The 19,036-nt window shown below is 40.9% G+C and overlaps 1 protein-coding gene across 2 annotated transcripts; it reads left to right on the plus strand.

Moving 5' to 3' along the window:
- Positions 1-4,431: 4,431 nt before the first annotated feature.
- UPB1 (beta-ureidopropionase 1) lies at positions 4,432-19,020 on the plus strand. 2 transcript variants are annotated; one of them, XM_027714120.2, is made up of 10 exons: positions 4,432-4,559; positions 5,221-5,392; positions 6,968-7,055; positions 7,742-7,836; positions 8,852-9,013; positions 11,459-11,628; positions 13,395-13,476; positions 14,320-14,362; positions 15,609-15,763; positions 18,605-19,020. In XM_027714120.2, the coding sequence occupies exons 1-10, from the start codon at positions 4,459-4,461 to the stop codon at positions 18,686-18,688; spliced, it is 1,152 nt and encodes a 383-aa protein (XP_027569921.1). In that variant the 5' UTR covers positions 4,432-4,458; the 3' UTR covers positions 18,689-19,020. The 2 variants fall into 2 exon arrangements, with proteins under 2 accessions (XP_027569921.1, XP_027569922.1); XM_027714121.2 differs by lacking the exon at positions 8,852-9,013.
- Positions 19,021-19,036: the final 16 nt, after the last annotated feature.

Genomic DNA, 19,036 nt, shown 5'->3' on the forward strand with positions numbered 1-19,036 from the left:
CAGAAGGGCTCTTACAAAGATACCTTAACTCTTTGAAAACTGTGAGCTGGGCTTTTCCTGCGGGAGAGAGGGGAAGGTGACTGAACACTTACGTTTCACTCCCCAGATCTGGGGCTGCTCAGGGACTGCTTTGGTCCCAGGCATGCCTGAGAGCAGACAAAATGTATTGTCAACAATAAACTTCCTCAGTTTTCAGCCACTTCCCCTCACCCAGCCTTCAGAACAGCGGGAAGCCAAAAGCAGATGACACAAAGCCAATAGAAGAGGTTTATAATTTGGCTTTCCTACTCTGTAGGTGATTGTACCTGTGGCTTTTGCAGAGTCCATGGGGAAGGTGAGGAATCTAAATGCAGGCCAGAATTTTCCATCTGTATAAAAATCCTCAACTACTCTTTGTCTTCAGTTTACATACAGACCCATTTCTAAAACTGGCAGGAGTGATTGTAAGGATTTAAGTAGAAATAGGAAGAGAGCTTTGTCTGTAACTAGTGTAAAGGCAAAAAACCTCTCAAAACCCCCACTGAAGTTAGGTATTATTAGCAAGAGGTCAGGGTTCAAAGGAGTGACTTTAAAACAGAGAACATTGATTTCCCTACATCGCAGCACCCTTAACCCAAAGCAGGACAGACAGGAAGGTTACCGTCCTTTTTTTAGCTGAGTATTCAGGAGCATGAAGCCAGTGCTTTATCTTCCCCCCCTGTATTTTAGACCTGTCTCCTCTCTCTGCACTTTTATTATGCTAATTCCTCTTCACTGCCTGTCTCTTACACTTGAAATGTTTTGAATCAGGTGTGTTCCAAGCCAGTTGTTTTACATTTCCAAACCAAGCAAGGGAATTTGTATTTGAGGTGAAGCAGTGTAATGACCTATTTCAGTGATCTCTTTTGCAGTACAGTTCAGCACTTTATTTTGTGGCCACTGGAAAATGACATTGTAGGAGGTCATTCTACAGGCTGTTGCAGCATCTAGAAAGCAAGTTTAGACAGAGCACCAATATCGTGTGGCCTTGCAAGACACGTCTGGGTCCACATTCACCCAAATCCCTTGATAGGTGTTCATAACCAGCAGCATGACCCTGTGGGTGATCTGAGACAGTTACTGGACTAGGGACACGAGTTATTAATTTATTTATCTGCTCTGGGGAACTTTGTGTGACCCATTTCAAGGCCTGACAGGAGAAGAAAGCGCCTGGAGACACGATTCACATGACAGTAGCAGGGTTTGTAAGAAGCTGGGTGTTTCAGAGGGAGTACATGTACATACTACCAACTTAGGAAGGATGGACAGAAACACTGCCACTAATCCTGCCTACTTGCTCTGGTACGTGATGCTGTTCAGCCTTTGCTCCTATCTTGGGCTACAGTGGAAAGACTTTGTTTGTTTGTTTAAATCTTTTCTTGGGTCTTTCCCAATTTTAGCCTGAACTCTAGATATTTGGCTCTTAAATTCAATCTCCAGGGTGCTTCTGACTAATGCCAGGGTGCTATTGTGGGGTTTTACATGAACTCTTGGGAACAGTCTTGCAGCACAGAGTGTGTGGACCAGGATTATCAAAGCCCAGTTTTAGCTCTGCAATGCCGGGTTTCAGTGCATGAGAACTGCTTTCTGTGCAGATTACACTGTGTGGTCCTGACTTCTGCATCCGACTTTCTGGACCACCCTGACTGAGGGCAATAGAGATGAAAAGCATGTGCGCTTCAGAACTGTTTTGTAGGAATTTTCCCTCGTTTTAGAGAACTTTTGTTCCATAAAATACTCATTTTCCTCAAAACCAGTTATTATAGCCTGGGTTCATACCGAAAGGTTCAGCCATTTCCCAAAACAATTACTTGGTCCAGGTAATGCAGAACTGGGAAGAAGTTTAAATACAGAGGTTTGAAGAAGTCAAAACCAGAACTGGGATCTGGATTCAAGCATCCTACTTAAACAGATAATTGCAGTGACTGAGGTGGAACATTCAGACTTAAATCCAAGCCCTCTAATATGCTTTGTCTGGGGTATGGAAGGCATCTTCCTTTATTAGGTTACTTTCCTGCTCAACATTAACATTTCATGCTTTGAAGGTTTATTGTGTTGGCTGGAGTTATACCTTTATATACACGTCGTCCCTATGGAATAGCCTGGTCTCCTTTCATCATTATTAGTAATTCTAGGCTTGTCATTTCCTCTCCATGCAGTCTGGACCTCACTGCACTGTTGCAGGATGGTTGATACAGTGCACAGGAAATGTTCTGTTTTTTCAGGTCTCTACCGCTCCTGAGTATTTTTTTCAGGGGCTTCAGTTTTATTGCCATGAAGTCCATTTCCTACATGTAGTACAATTTACTAAATTACAAATAAACAAGGCACCAACAGAGAAGTCAGTGAAAGTTCACACTAAGAATAGAAGCTTGAAAAGTTCAGTTATGTGACCTTCTCCAGGAGCTGGATACAAAATAGACCTGCTGTTTTTCCCTTTAATTTGCAGTCCAGGCAGAAAAGAAATCGGACAGTTCCCAGAGAAACCCAGCCCCTTCTGTTTGTTTCTATGAATCTTCCAGAAATGCTTTATCTGTTGACATCCTGGGTATGCTGATATGGAAATGAACTTACTTGGCCTCCTCATTTCCCTCCTGTATTGTCAGCTGATTTCTGCATTGATCTTCCCTTCTGCAATGTTTAGAGATCTACCAGTCGAAAGAAACAAGATGTTACTGATAGGTACCTTTAAAATTGGCCATTACAGCAAATTAGGATCATCAGATGAAAAATACCATGTATGTATCAGTCACTGCTTATTAATGCCCTTCAGAAATAGGTTTGGGAAAGAAAAATAATTCCTAAGAACAGGTTTTTAGGCCCTTGGCCATGAAGAAGTAGATGCTACACTGCTGAGCACAGGGCAAATAGACAACGTAGTAGCTATTCAGACTAAAGATTTCCTTCCTTTCAAATGATGAGGTTTTTTTACTCCTTATTATTCAACATTTTTTGCTTTGTAGCATACTATCATCTGTATGTTTAGCTCATCTTGAAAAGTCCCCCAAAGAGTAAAGGGGTGAGGTATTTTCTGTTTACAGGAGTTAGCGTGCCCTTTAAGAGTTATTCCAAAGAGCTCCTGCCCCTAACAACGCCCCAGAGCAGCACTTCTGCCCTGGTGTGCTTGGCAGGCAGAGCATCACTGCAAATTTTCTGGCTAAAAAGGGTGAATTAGAGAGAAGGAATCACAGCTCTCCAAATGCCTCGATGAAACCAGACTATTCCTGGACAATTTCTGCTTAAAGTTAAATATTAGACATTCTCTCCCCGACATTCTTTTTTTTATTTAGTCTAAAAGGCTTAATATTTAACTCAAAATACCTAACAACTGCAAATGCTAAGTGCTGCACGTTGTTACATCTACTGTTCCAGTAGATACATAATGTAGTGCTTAACCTCGGTGGGATATATTTAGACATATGTAGCCACCTCTGGACTTCGTGCTTCACTTGAATGAGAAAACCAGTTGCTATGTTGTGAATTTCCATGTGTTTTGAAGCAGAAGGCACAGCCAGTGGCTCAGTGGGAATAACTGGTTTAAACTGAGTGTTGACTTGGTACCTGCTGAAGGGATTGTTCTTTATTAGATGCACTTTTATTTTTGTCCCAGATCAAAGTCTTAATTGATTCAATCCTTTGTCTGACATTAACTCTGGTTTTGGGACGGATTTCCAATTATATTGGGCCTCAAATCCATGTTAAAGTCAAAGTTATTTATTGCTGGCTCCTATTCAGAGTCATAGTGCAACTGAAATGGACACACAAATATGCATGAAAACCACTGCCATTTTATAACCTCCTATTTCCAAGCTTTTCTGTTGGCATGGTATCATTGTAAAAAACTCCCAAAAGAGCCATGAATGGCCAAAGGGGCAGGACCCTGGACATGGTATCACCTGGAATGACTGGCCTTCCTTCCTCTCTCTTCCCCTTTTTCTTTCTCCGTTTCTCTCTCTCTCCCTTTCTTTCTCTCTTCCTTTCTCTCTCTCTCCCTTTCTCTCTCTTTCTTGTTCTCTCTCTCATCTTTCTGTCTGTCTTTTTCTTCTCTCCCCCTCTTTAACTCTCTCTTTCTCTCTTCCTTTCCATCTTATCCCTTTATCCAAACCCCACTGCTGCGTGCTTATAAGGCTGGGGGCAAGGACTAACTTAACTTCCACGAACTACCAATTTCCACACTAATTGTGCCATTTGCTAATGACGCTTTCTGGGTTTGTTTTGAGGACCCTCAGACCCCCAGTAATTCCTGGGCTCTCCCTTCCCCTTCAGGGTGGGACGCCGCATTTTTGGCCTCACTTGGTGCACAAGGGGTAAACAGCCACCCATGGCCGCGGCCCGTGAGGGGAACGGGGCGTGTCCCGCCGGGGCGAAGTGCGGGGGGGCGGGCGAGAGGCCGAGGGGCAGCGAGCGGCCGAGGGGCAGCGTGTGCCCGCTCTCACCGCCATGGCCGAGTCGCTGGAGTCGCTGGAGTCCTGCCTGGAGCGGCACATCCCGCCCGGGGAGCTCGCCGAGGTGAAGCGGATCCTCTACGGGCGCGAGGCCAGGTGCGCCGCGCTGCCCTGCCAGGACGGGCTCGCCCCCACCCGCGGGTCGTTGTCCTGACCCGCCCGGTGTCCCGGCGCTCCGCTCCGCGGGGATGCCTGGCCGGGAGTGAGGGGAGGGAGTCGGTGTGAGGGCGGGTGTGCAGGATGCCGGGCTGGGCTGAGGGGGAGAAGGAAGAGTAGGGTTTGTGTTTCTCTGCTGAGGTGACCGGGGCAGTTTGGAGGTGATCCAGGCGTGAGAAGGTGACTGACAGGGATGAAAAGTGTGAGGGGAGACTGGGAGGTCGTGGCGTCGGGGAGAGAGAGCTGGAAAAGCGGGGATCAGACGTGAGGAGAAATACATTGAGGGGAAGTGCTTGTAATCCAGCAGGCAGGTGGAGGTTTGTATGTATGTACTCCTTGATCTCTGCAGCAAGGTGTTGGTGTCTGGAAGTGACAGATAGGAGGGGGACACTGGGAAGTTGGTGCCATGCAGGTGATGGGTGAGACCTGCACACGACCTGACCACTGCTCCACTGTCCTTGGCTGATAGATGCATATGGCAGCGTGGGGGCTTGGGTGTCTGCTGGTTAGACGGTGTTTGTGATCCTCTGGGTCCACTGCACTCAGAGCAGAAAAGGAGAACATCTCATCCTGAAATATCTTTGTTTCCTGTTCAATCCAGAAAACTTAATTTGCCAAGTGCTGCATGGTCAGCAGCTCAGGAAAGAGATTTTGAGCTGCTGGGCTATGGATTTGAAGCTGCTCCGGAGCAATTGAGAAGGCCACGTATCGTTCGAGTGGGATTGGTACAGAATAAAATTCCTCTTCCCACAGACACACCAGTGGCAGTCCAGGTACACAAACTGGGACCGGGGCCGTTTGTAGCTCATGTTCTGCTGGATTGAGAAATAACATGGTGCAGTTGCTGATTTTAGAATCTGCATCGTGAAATGTCTAGTGATTGTCTGGCAGTGTAGGACCCGTCATTACTGCAGTATAGGATCCTGTAAGAGGTTTGGATGGCACATTCAGTTTTATTGTTTCTCAGAAACATCTCTTTTGTTTACCTACTGAAGGCCCAACCTGCTTGCAGTTTTTCCAAAGCTCAATATTTAGTAGCTCATTTTGTACCTGAAAATCCTTCGCCTTTAAAATTAAACATAAAATCATTTACACAAAATCAAAAGGGATGGCAACCGGTGGAAACCACAGGTGCAGTTCTTGTTTTAATTGAGAAATGTTCCATTATAGGAAAATCCATTAGAGTAAACACAGATTAATACAGCTGTGTTCATTATTCTTTGTACAACAGTCAGTGAAATCTTATTACAAGATAACATGGTTTAGTGGTGACTTGGACTTGATTATCTTACAGGTCTTTTCCAACCTTAATGATTCTGTGACCATCATATCTCAACATCTTGGACACAAAAGTTTTGAGGTGACACATATGTATAGAAATAGCCTCTTAAGAGTAGCTTTAAAAAAGGGAAAGAAAATACCATATTTATAAAATCTCCTGGAGTACTAGTTTTGTACAGTGACAGGACAGAACATTTCTGAAGTAATTTGTTTTGGAAAGATTTACGTGTCACAGATGCAAGTCATTAAATCAGTAAATGGATCAAGTTTGTGGATTCTGTATAGCAGCTGTTGAAGAAAGTACCAGTTATATTAATGATTTTACCTTATAAATAACTAGTTAACTATTTCTGTAAATATACAGCTGTTGAGTTCGTAGGTCACTGCAGTCTTGTCTTGAGTCCCTTTTTTTTTATTGACACCTGAAAGTAGCAATGCAAAGTGCTACACCTATGCTTATCTTTAAGTAGAATACTCTAGAAAACTACTTGATAAATGCTTTGATGGTTTTTGTTGGTAATAATTACTTAGCTCTTAGGACAGAGGACTTTAGAAAATAGTTTGAAGTTAAAAACTTCTAGAGAGTGTCCAAGATCCACATGTACAAGCAGGATTTGGAGATAACCAAGGAAATAGACTCTCCTGGCCTCATATTTTAAGATTCTGAGTGTTTGACTTCAAATTCACATTTACTTAACATTGTTCTGTAGATTGTTCACAGTGAGCAGCAAAATTATGATTTTTGCTGATTCTGTTAAGACTTTCAGCTTTTTGCAGTCAGTCAGCAACGAGTTGCCACATATATAAATGTTGCAACCTTGGAATTAGAATCCCTTTGGAATGCCTTCTCTATTTTCAGCATCTAAATGCTTTTACAAATCTATATCTGACTCTATTATCAGTGTTCCAGAATGATAGCTTGTTGAGTTACTCTCTCTGAAAGCAGTGGCACTAAGTATAGAGCAAGATAAACTCGATGTGAACTAAGGTTGTAAAACCAGGCTGTTAACAGAGAAGTGAGTTAGAACATGCAGCTTTTTTTATAGTGTGGCATTTCTCACAATCAGGTGGCTGCTCTGCACAGACGAATTGAGGAGATTGTGGAAGTAGCTGCAATGTGTGGGGTCAACATTGTGTGTTTCCAGGAGGCCTGGAGTGAGTATTTTCCATGATTCCTTCTGAGTTGTCAGGTGTCAAGTTCCTTCTATTTTAACAGGTGTCCTGTACTAGAAATGTGCCTTGTGACTAACCAGCAGAAATCTTCCAAGATACAACAATTGCCTTTACTGATTTGCTTCCTAAAGGAAAAACCAAAGAGCCTGAGTTAGGAGAAGTGTATGGAAGATGTCACATTGAAGACTGGCATAATCTGCAATGGTGATATTTGTAGCTCCTTCATGGCACCCTTCATGATTCTTTCCTCATTTTTTTTTCCTCCTAAAACTTTAGGGTTTTTTCTAGACGGGGACTAAAATTTAAAAGTCTGTTTTTAAGTAACATGTGGTGTTTGAGGCTTAACAGAAGCAAACCCCAAAAAGAAGTCCTGTGAAATGTTTGTGAAAACAGGTACAGAGAGTGTACACTGGTGGCTGGGGTGTATTTTGTGGTTTTGCCCCTGCTGAGACATCACTTAGTGCATTCATTCTCTTCTGCTTCGCCCTCTGTGGGCTCAAATCTCCTTGCCCTTGCTAAAAATATTTTTAAATACCTTTTGCCTTTAAGCAAGAAAATCAGTTGAAACATTCTTGTTTAATTTTTAATTTGTGTTCATGCAAATAGTATGTATTTCTTGAGTGACATGAGCATTCTTGTGAATTTTGTCTTGCTTTGGTGTTTTCCAGCCATGCCCTTTGCTTTTTGTACAAGAGAGAAACTGCCTTGGACTGAATTTGCTGAGTCAGCAGAGGATGGGCCAACAACAAAATTCTGTCAAGAGGTAAAACACCCAACCAAGCAGAAAACCCCAAACCCACATCCATCCTCCATCCCAAGCCCATAACTGCCACTGATCAGCATGGATTTCTTCTTTATGTGCCATTCTGGTATCACTGAGAAAACTGAAATAGTAAAAGATAAATTTTCAACTTGATTGACAAATACAACCATAGTGAGTTGAAGTAGAAATGGACAACAGCTGTGCTCAATATTTATTTCTTAAACTACTTCGCATCTAAAGATTGCCTTTTACCATGAAAATCAAATGAAACTGCCCATTAAACTATTCCTGAATTTTAAACGGGAGGAATGGTTCTTCATACCAATATTTTTAATTTCTATTTAAATGGTGTTTCTTTCCTAGAACAGTGGAGCATTAAGCAGTGTTTGCATGGAAGTGTGAGGAGCAGAGCAGCCTTTTCTGAACAGGGAACACTGTCACACAACTCTTTGGATCCCCCTCTGGAATGACACAAATGTAGGGAACTTTTTATGGACCCAAGGAGATTTGTTATTGTCTGGCTCTTGTTTCTCCAGAGACTGTTGATTAGAAGGGTGGCAGAGTTTATTTTTGTTTTCTTACAGCTTTTTTTTTAAATAAGCAATTTCAATTATTTTCATTTACAAGTGATTGAAACAACAAAAGACTGTTTTGATGTCAGATTTTCCCAGATATGCACTGAGCTATTAAGCTTTTGTGGCCAGTATAATATCTGTAGTCTGATCTAGGGCAAGGACATGTTGCTTCTCACTGTGGAATTAATGACACTATGGAAGCTTGGAGAAATAAAAGAGAGAGAAGTGATTTGAAGGAAAAGACAATGTGCTAGTAAACTGGCAGAAGTTGCTGTGTTTCTCACTCATACCTATGTCACTTAACACTTATACTATACATAATGCTATTTTAATTTTTGTTTTCAATGAAATAACTGTTTTCAGTGAGCTGTGGTGTCTGTCGGTCTGAGGTACTGCAGGTTTGTGTTTATTTAATAGAGAAATTGTGTTCATTTGTACAGCTGGCAAAGAAACATAACATGGTTGTGGTGTCTCCAATCCTGGAGCGAGACGAAATACACGGTGGAATTCTGTGGAATACCGCAGTGGTCATTTCTAATTCTGGGGCTGTCCTTGGCAAAAGTAGGAAAAATCACATTCCAAGGGTTGGAGATTTCAATGAGGTAAGATGCAGCACGGTGACTATCAGGTCTTACCTTGCAGCTCTTTGTGCCAGCATGTGCTGGGTCAGTCGTACTGGCAGGAAATGTAATGTGTTTCTAGAAAATGTGGTTCACTTACTGTCAAATCAGTTTTTCTCAGATGAAATTATACTAAGTTAATTTCTCAGGAATTAATAATTGTTGTGAGAGCGATGAGTCTTGGAAGACAAATGATGTTTGTCATGTAATCTTCCTTGGCCTGGCGGAAACTACAAAAGCATCGAGAATCTTTAAAAAAAAGTCATTTAATTCACAGCTGTGTTATGTTTGTTGTGCACGATTGGCTTGGGTAGTGTTTTCGTGTGTGCATGTTGAACTTGTTTCAGTTTGCAGGGCAATTGTTTCATGGTTCAGGTGTGAACATTACAATCTTTCTGTGTTTCTCTGTGAGGTTGTCTTGGAAATGACAGTTCTTTTTCTTGTGTTTCTTTGAGCAGAGTCCTTTAATTCATTACACTTGTGACTGAATAGCTGGTTTATGGCATCCTCTGTTTACTGATCACATTGCTGCCACTGAAGCCCCCCCAGCAGGTTTTAGGCCATCCTGGAGAATCAGCTTCAGCTGAACTAGCAGTAAAGGCAATGTCAGAAGAAAACTGGTAGATCTGAAATGTGTTTATCCATCCATAGAATTATCACAAGTAGAAAGATCAGGATTAAAAATTAACCAAAGTTTAAAAATGCATTGTCTTACCTGGCTAAATATCTCCTTATCAGCTAAAGTGAGTAAATAACAGAGGCATTTCTTCTAAGCACTGGGTGCTGCTCTATACCTGCAGTTGTTTTTGTTCCCTGTCTGAATGCTCCAGTCACCAATCTGAGGCTTCAGAATCTAAACTGCTTTTTTATTCATTTAAAAGCTACTTTTGGGTCTTGAAAATTCATGTTCAAAGACCTCTGGAATTTTTATCCTGGGATCCTGGCCCTGTTCAGGCTGGTTTGTGTTTCTTCAGAGGAGGTTGTTAAGGGTTCTGCACAATGCAGAACAGCACAGGCCTGTTCAGTCACCAGTGCTACCTTCTATTTTTAACCATTATTTTGTTACTCACTATTATTTTATCAGGTCTGTCCTTTAGTAACTCAAAATAGTAACTCACAACCCCCTTAGTTACTTTCCACGCTTTTTTATTTGTTCCTTATGTAATCCAACAAAAAAATAAATTCCTGTTGCTTGTCCTAATATATGATGTCTTTCAGTTTTCCAGACTGTTTTGTGGAGCATCAACAGATTCCAAGAAACTTGCTGTTTCCAGCTGTGAAACTGTAATAAAAAGCACCTAAAAAAGAAAATATTTTTACTTTTTCATGTCAAATATAAATAAGAGTTTCAGTAAGAGTTTTGCTTAGTTGCTAAAAGAAGTTAGTTCTTAGAATCCTAAATGCCAGAATTACTACAGAACAATCTGTTTATGGCTTGCAGTTGTACTATAATGATTTGACATTTCTTCTTGTGTCTACCTTGTTATAGAATCAGGCAGTGTTTGCCCAAAACAGCACTGTCTTTAGCTAGTTTTGTTAGCAGAGCATTAAGTCCATTCTTCTGACCTGAGCAGTTCTGATAGAGCAACTTTGGAAACCACCCAGGCTACAGGAAAGGATTATGTTCGTCTGTGCTACTTTGATGTTGTTTTCTTTATCAACAAAGTTAAACATCAAGGAAATGTTGAGTTTGAAATCATTTCTTGTGGATTGTCTCTGTAGAGCAGATAGGGAAAGGAGCCTTGCTAAAGTCATGCCCATTGAGTCAGTGAGAACTAAATGGAAAGCAAAAGATTGGTCTGTGCCCTGTTCAGCCGTGTGTGGGAGGGCACATAAACAAAAATCAATCCTTCTTGAGCCATCACAGTTTGTTGCTGTGGAGATGATTGTGACCTCTGGTGAGGAATAAAGAAATAAGAGCTGATGAATTCCCCGAAGCAACAGCATTCTTATTTTTCTTCTCCTATTGTAATAGGAAAAACTGAGAATAGAAAAAAAAATGGAAATATATTCAATTAGCAGGATCCAAATAAAAGGACTGTGAAGGAAGATTTTCTCATATGGTGAATGTACTGAGAGAGGTGCCTAAAGCTTAGTGATTTGTGGATCTGCCCTAAGCTTCTGTAGGAACTTCTAGCATTGATAGAAGAGTTTATGCCATAGTCACACAGTGCTTAGATGTAGCATGAGAGAGGAAACAGAAAGGAGCTTGAATTTGATCTCAGCAGCCCAAGAGCCACTTTTTGGTGTACATTCCTTAGAGTGCACTGTGTGCTAAATGAAAGGTGTTGTCCTCACCCATGATCTAATGATTTAAACCTGATTGTCAGGAACTGGGAAGTGTCAAAGCAATGTTGGTGGTACTTCCTTTCACTTTTTTTAAGAAGTCTGCCTTTATGTTGTTTTTCTTGTGGTTTTTTTTTGTAGTCTACTTACTATAGGGAAGGAAATACAGGACACCCAGTGTTTCAGACACAGTTTGGAGCAATTGCTGTGAATATTTGCTATGGGCGCCATCACCCTCTGAACTGGCTCATGTTTAGTTTGAATGGGGCAGAGATCATCTTTAACCCTTCAGCCACTATTGGGAAACTCAGGTAAAATGATCATCTTTAACCCTTCAGCCACTATTGGGAAACTCAGGTAAAATACAAACTGATTTGTTGCTCCCTTTCTGGGTTAACTGACCTCTGATCCCCTCACTGGGCATTCAGGAGCACCTTGCTGAGGCCTTGGAACCAGAGGTGTAGCCTCCTTGTTCTGCCTTCACAAAGGAGCCTCCCTTCTTCTCCACCTGGAGTTTTGGGCTGCCACTCTGCTCCCACTCACTGATGCTGTCTCAGAACTTTACTTGTACATCTGCAGGTCTTTTGTCTTTGAGACAGAGTTAGCCAGCATCCAGCTGGTGTTCTGAAAGCTAGTGAGAGTTTATTTAGATAATTCATGTAATATTTGTGCTTTGTGACAGACATTAGTCATTTATGTCCAGGCTTATCTTGCCAGCTTGTGTTGTCCACGTAGGAGTATGAAATTGCAATTTGAGAAACCTTTTTCTGAGAAACATTTTTTTTAACTCCCGGCAATTTTGTGATTATCAGGCCTCTTGAACCAGACTGAACCAGTGTAAACTTTCCCTTGAGATCAATCCTCTGCAGATTGACATTAATTTCACCCTACTGGCTTGATTTTCTAAAAGAAAAATTAAAACCAGCTCAGAGGGCTAAGAAAATACACTTCTTAGCTAACTCTGGGGTCACTTCTCGGGTATAGTCATTTTTTCCTGTCTCTCCTCTTCTGTGAAATTGTAATTTGCTGGAGCTTTTCAATAAAATCCCTGTTTCTTAAAAGAGCTGACTGCCAGACTCAAAGCAGTTGAGAAAAGAGGCAATAAACCAAGTCCTTGCAATCAGCCCAGTGACCATCTCTGAAGGTTCTTGAGTCCGACTGGCAGATTAATGAGTGCTTCCAGCCTGTTTTGGGATTCCAAATCTGGCAGGTACTTGCTATCACAGGAGTGTACAAATTGTATCACCTTTGTTTTGAAGCTCTGAGTACTTCCAGACCTCCTATTGACTTGTCTGATCCCTGTGTATCAAACTATTTAATAAAAAGACTACTTCAGTTTTAAACGTGTCAGAATTGGAATTTCCTTTGGAAAAGAGTTAGAGGCTTGTTAGAAGGAATTTTTTTATTCCTCATGTCTCAGTTCTTAGTTTTAGTAAATTTAGTGACCGATTTAATAAATAATTTTTGTGAAGTTATTGGGATGATGTTGTTAAACTCACTTTCTTTTCTATCAGCCCAGCATGGGAAAATGATTTTCTGGAAAGTGCTATGAAAACTGTGGTTGAAATAACAGAAAATTTTGGTGGAATTTTTTTTTCTTTAATTTCTTTTTATTATTGTTATTCCCATAATTATTTTTTTTTTTCATTCACTGCTGCCAAAGCTTCTCCTGGACCATTTTGAGGGGAAAAAAGGAGGCAACTTGTATGAATCCCTTACAGCTTTTTTACAGAATGATATTTGGTCTGTGAAAATTAATGGACTGTCAGCACATGTGCAAATCTTCTGCATAATTTGGAAAGTAAAATATTTTGTACTTTAATTGCTTTGAAAAACTTGAGACTTTTTTTTTTCCATGGCAAAGCCACATTTACCAGTTTATCAGATAGAGTCGTTCACACCTGTAACTCCACAGAAAATAATGTGGTGCTTGGCTCTACCTAGGGATATCTGGGACAGCAAGATCAGTCTTAACAGCTGAGTTTGGCTTGACAATATACAGGAGAGACAGTCAGAATGTAATTTGGGCCCAGAAGTGTACAAGTAGTGAATTCCTGCTGCCTCTTTGATCCTGCAGCGAGCCGCTGTGGGCGATCGAAGCCAGAAATGCTGCCATAGCAAATCACTGCTTCACCTGCCCCATCAACAGAGTGGGAACAGTGAGTATCTGCATCGTTTCATTTCATTGCATGGTTCAGGCAGTGGAGTTAATTCAAGGCAATGGACTAACAGCACTAGGATGCAGAGATTCCATTACTGTCTAACTACTGTACTAGGGTTTATGATGTGATATGAAGATGGACAGGGATAAAGAGATTGAGGGCTGCCTCCTTGCTGGCAGCCTCGGTTTTTGGTTGCAGCTGCTTCCTGTTCTTGAATCGAATCTTTGTAATAGGCACCTGCCCTTTTGCTAACTCTCCTGGTGTCTGTGGGGATATCAGTATTCTTTTAGCCAAAATGACTGAAAATTAAATATATCCTCAAATCAGTGGTACACAGCTGGTGGGTGTTGTACAGATACTACCTCTTTCTGGAGTGTAAAATTCTATAATGAAAATTAGTATTGCACACAAAAGGTCGGTTTTGTCTTCAGATTGGTACAAATACCCTACTTTTGTATTTTTTTAAATGAGGTTCCCTACAAAAGTCCAGACTTGTTCTTGCTGTTATGTAAATATGTTCGGCCTCCTTTTGTGATCCAAAAAGATGTGTTTGATTAAATATCTCCTCCTTTGCCTCTTTTTTAAACTTGTGTAACAGTTGCAAGACATGTTCTCCAAAGTGTGTGAGCAACAGGCAGTGATAAAAGACCTTGTGTTCTATCCCATCCATCACTGAAACTAGGCCCCTCTGATGAGTCCCTTTGGACAGTGCTGATAGTGTGCCAGAAAAAAATCTTGGTAGATTTATATGAACTTCCAAACTGAATATGATAGACTAGCAGGGATGTCTCGAATGAAATGGAACTATACTGCCACCTATGGATTCCTCTTGTTTCACAGGAACACTACAAAAATGCTTTTACTTCTGGAGATGGTGGAAAAGGTACGTTCAGAAATCACATTCAGGGGTTGCTAATAATTGTTACTGAGAAAGTCTGAAGAAAGGATGGCTCTCCTGCGAGTGTCTTCCCTGTGCAGCTGGAGTGCCTAGTCACTGCCTCACCTAATACTGCTGTTTGATAGCTGGAGAGAAGGAGTATTTCATGGGAATGGTGGTGATACCTCATATGTGCTTGCCAGAAGTTGATACCTAAGGTTTCTGTACACTTCCAGAGGACTGAGAGTTAATGCAGGAAGACTGGGAGACAGAAATCCCACAGGTTAGCCTGTGTTGGCAGTGCATGCATGACATTGTATTTCCAGTTTTAAGATTATTAAGAGTTATTCCACAGCCCTGGAAGTGTTTAAAGGCAGGTTGGACAGGGCTCTGAGCAACCTGATCTAGTGGAAGGTGTCCCTATCCAATGCAGGGATTTGAAACAAGAGGATCTTTAAGGTCCCTTCCAACCCAAACCAGTCTGTGAGTTTGTGAACAGTAATAACCCTAGCCCGAATCTTCAGCCAGGCCATTTTTTTCCAGTTTCCCAGATTTACTGGAAGTTAAAGAGAATGATCAAAGAAGAACGTGAGGTTTGCTTGTATGTACTTGTATGTTGAAACATTAGAATCTGACCTGTGCCAACCCATGCTGCTTCTGGCTTCATCCAGAGTGAGCCTGAGCCTGTTTTTTGGCCAGTTTTGGAGCTAAGTGCTTTTAGCAGCTGCCTGAAAAAGACCAGTGATGTCCCTTGCTTAGCAGTACAACAGATGTGGTTGATTTTTAGCACAACTCAAGAGTTGTGCAATATGAAATAGTATCTTTTCCATGCCTCAAATCCCACTGTTTTCACCTCTGACCTTGTATTGAAAGTCAGTTGGGTGAATCTCTGTCAGCTGTTTGGGAAATGTGTGATTTGACAATTAGAATTCATTTAAATGCTAAATAAAAATAAAAGCAAAGCCTTTAGTTCAGAGACTTAATAATGGGAAAGCATAATCATGCATTATTTAAAAGGCAGTGCAGTGAGTTTTTCCTGTTAATTTGATGGTGTACAGTGCATGAAAGTAAATTACTGGCCAAAACTGAAATTCTTTTAGGGTCATGATGTGACTCTTCAGGATGATACCTTGCCTAAAGGGCAGTGAGTGAGCAACCGTAAGAAATTGAGCCAGGTTTTATGGGACACTGCCTGTTAAGTTGTACACTTATTTGCAGATGGTGTTACAGGCTTTTTAAACATTTCTTTAAGCTCACCATGACTTGGGCCATTTTTATGGCTCCAGTTACGTAGCAGCACCCGACGGCAGCAGGACCCCGGGACTGTCCCGCACTCGGGAGGGGCTGCTGGTGGTGGAGATGGATCTGAACCTTTGCAGGCAAGTCAGTGACGAGTGGAATTTTAAGGTAAGCCTGATTATAAAGAAAATATAATATTAGAGACAACAAGCCTTCATAATGATTCCAGCATCTTACAATAGCTAAAAGGCAGGTGTTTTTTTTTTAATCGTGGCAGTCCAGAGCTTAAAGTGTTGAACTAATTTAACAGGATGTTCTGGAGGCTAAAGACATAAACAGATTTGGAAAAGGAGTTGCCAAATTCAGGGAAACTAGGCCAGTAGCTTTCAAATGAAAACCTGAGCCTCTGGACCCTAAGTGTGGATTGCCAGGAGCTCTGAGGGCTGCTGGGGAAGTGTCTGTGCTTTCCTTGTGCAGTGTATGTAGGCATTTGTCTCTGAGCTGAGATGGGCCTTTGATCTGATCTGATGCAGTAGTAGTATATATTCTTAGGGCCTTAATTGTAGTTTTGGTGAAATTTAGTGAAAACCCAAACCCACAGGCTTCTGAGAACTTTCTGAGTGCAAACTTCTTGCAGTGCTAACTCCCTGAATTAGTGACTATGTTGGAGCTACAGAGAAAGACCTCTGTACTGTGTGCAGTCGTCTCTGAAGCGTCCTAACACACTTTTGAATTTATCTAAATCAGATTAAGATGGCTGCAAGCCACCCCACATGGCTTTAACAAACTTATTTGTTACTATTTCTTTGTATTCTGAGATAAAGCGAATTTGGATCATCTTTCCGGTGGGTGTAATTTGATTTAATTTGTCCAGCAGCAGTGCTGGTTGAAGAAATGGCTGGCTTAGCAGAGCAGCTTGCTAACCCTTCAGCTGTGCCAGTACAAGCTGTGCAGGGTGCTATATGTATAAGTATTATATACTGATTTAGTGGGGTGACCAGATGACACTCTAGTTCCCTTTTTCTAATCTGATCAAGTTTACCACAGACCCCACAAATACCCTGTTGGAACAACAAAGAAGGCAAGCAAAAGGAGAAAAGAGGTGTTAACTTCTGAAGTAGGTTTTGATGATGAAGAAAACATCTTGCTCTCTTATGGGGAGACAGGTCTTTTGTTTTAGTCCTCAGTACTCCTAGAGATTAGAAGTTTTTCCTATCTACTCTTGAGATCAGCATAATTTAAATCCTAATGAAGTAGATAAGAACTCCAGGCTAGCAACTGTCACAATATATGTAGGTTCTTGGTGATCACCTAGCATTTAAAATAAGTAATCATTTGCAGGGAGTGTCAATTTTTTAATATCATGTTACTGCAAGGAGACATTTATTTCACAGAACTGTTTTTTTTGCATCGTGTGCATTATAATACGGTGTACTGTCTAAGGTGTTTTGATTTTAGTGTGATGTAAAAAGGCAACTTTTCTGTGGATTTGAAATGCTGAATAAGCTTTTAAATGAAAATGCAGTAATTTCTTAGCTAGAGCTTAATTTCCTTGATAATGTTGCTAGTCCATATATGGGGACAAAACCCAAAAAGTCATTTCAGGTCATCTTCTGGACAGAGTTGCATTTGTTATTTTGCAGATGCCTGTGGTAGGTATGTGGTTGTTGTTATAGTGGAATGAAACTGTGCTGAGAGATTCCCATTTTTTTAAGTCAGGCAGACATTCAGTTCTGCTTTCCCACTGAAATCTGAGGCCCTTATTGCAAGTAGATTTAGTGTGTCAGGAAGCACATGGAGCATTGCTTGTAACAGCTTAGTAAGGGTATCTGAACAACTGCAGTTGCATTGATTAGGAAAAACAAACAGTAAAAACAAAACACTGACCTTTGGCTGTTTTGTGTAGAATTGTGTATTTTTTGTTGTCCTCAAGTCTTGTGCTTTCAGCACCTTAGTTGTATGTTGATGGTGTGGACTGCTGTTGTTGGTCTTTTGGCACATAAGGCACAGCTGTGGTTTTGTTTATGTGACCGTGGGTGGCTGTTTCCTTTTCCTCTCATTTGTGGCCAAGACAGAGGTAGTTCTTGATGAGGGGAATGAGGAAGTGTGAAGTCATCAGTTACCCACTGCAGAAAACCCTTGATAGCAAGTAGGAGCCTATTTAACCTGCTCTGGGATCTGTGGTTTGCATCCAGTGATGCCTGAAAGGGACGTTCAGTAGAATGTCTTTGCTTAACTTAGAGGAGCAAAGGAGTTAAACAAATTATCTACGTTATACTCTGGCAATAAAGAAGTAGCTGGCTCCTCCCAGAGCCAATTGTTGTGGTCTGTGCACTTCAGGAGAGGATGTCAACACTACATCAAGTGCTGTATTTCAGCACTTTCAGCACTTGCTCTTATCGCCCAAACCATTAATAGTATTTCATATTATTTCATATTAATTAAAGGGGAAAGTAAGAGCAACCCAAATTCTGTCAGTGGCACATACACAAATGCACTGCTGGCAGCAGGGTTCATTGGTTGTCAAAGACATGACATGAAGCCATAATTACAGATACACTCCTTTGCCTTCACTGACATAACTTACTTAAAAAATTGTTGATGCATAAGCAAGGAAGTCCACCCTTCAAATTCAACTTCCAGTTATCCAGAATAACCAAAATAGCCTTAAGTAATTAGTCAGCAGACATGACTGTCAGTGAAGGGGAGCTGTAAAGAGAAAGAGAGCTGTTCATTTAAAAGTTTGACTTTTTAGAGTGGAAATATACATCTTTTATGTGTAGAAATACAGTTATTGGCAATACAGTGCAAGTTCTTTTATCAAAAGTATGTTAGTTTGTGCTAAGGCACTGGAGGTCTTGAATTCTGAGTGAATTATGATTTTGCTGTTTGGGACAATTAAATCCTATGTTGTCATAAAAAGAGAAAAAACAGTGGATATAAATATTTTCTACTGAAGTACTTTCATAGCTCACTGAAAGAACTGAAGCTTTGATTTTCCTTTTCCAGATGACTGGTAGATATGAAATGTATGCAGAAAAGCTCGCTGAAGCAACCCAGCCTTACTTTATACCCAATATCATCAAAGAGTAAGAGAGAGCATCTCATTATAAGAAAAATTAAAAGGTACTGTTGGATGATAGCTGTCCTGTGGATCACAAGTTGTTCTTTTAATATTGTCAGTTTAATTTCCTGTAACCAACTTTAAATAATAGGATTCAAAACTGTCTTAAGTAAAATAATTGAAAGTGGCTTCTTGAGTGTTTGGTTTGTTATTTACAATAATGAATGAAAAGTTTTGTTCTTTACTAGAACTATATCCAGTAGGAACACATTGATATAAAATGATAATGAAATTTATTCAGTACAGTATACTGTGATGTAGTTTGATGATGAGTTCACAGGAAATAAATTTTTACATGATATTTGCATTGTGCCTTT

The sequence above is a fragment of the Pipra filicauda genome, unplaced genomic scaffold (assembly GCF_003945595.2).
Source record: "Pipra filicauda isolate LSUMZ 115617 unplaced genomic scaffold, ASM394559v2 scaffold33_size4404698_pilon, whole genome shotgun sequence".
Taxonomy (NCBI): Eukaryota; Metazoa; Chordata; class Aves; order Passeriformes; family Pipridae; genus Pipra; species Pipra filicauda.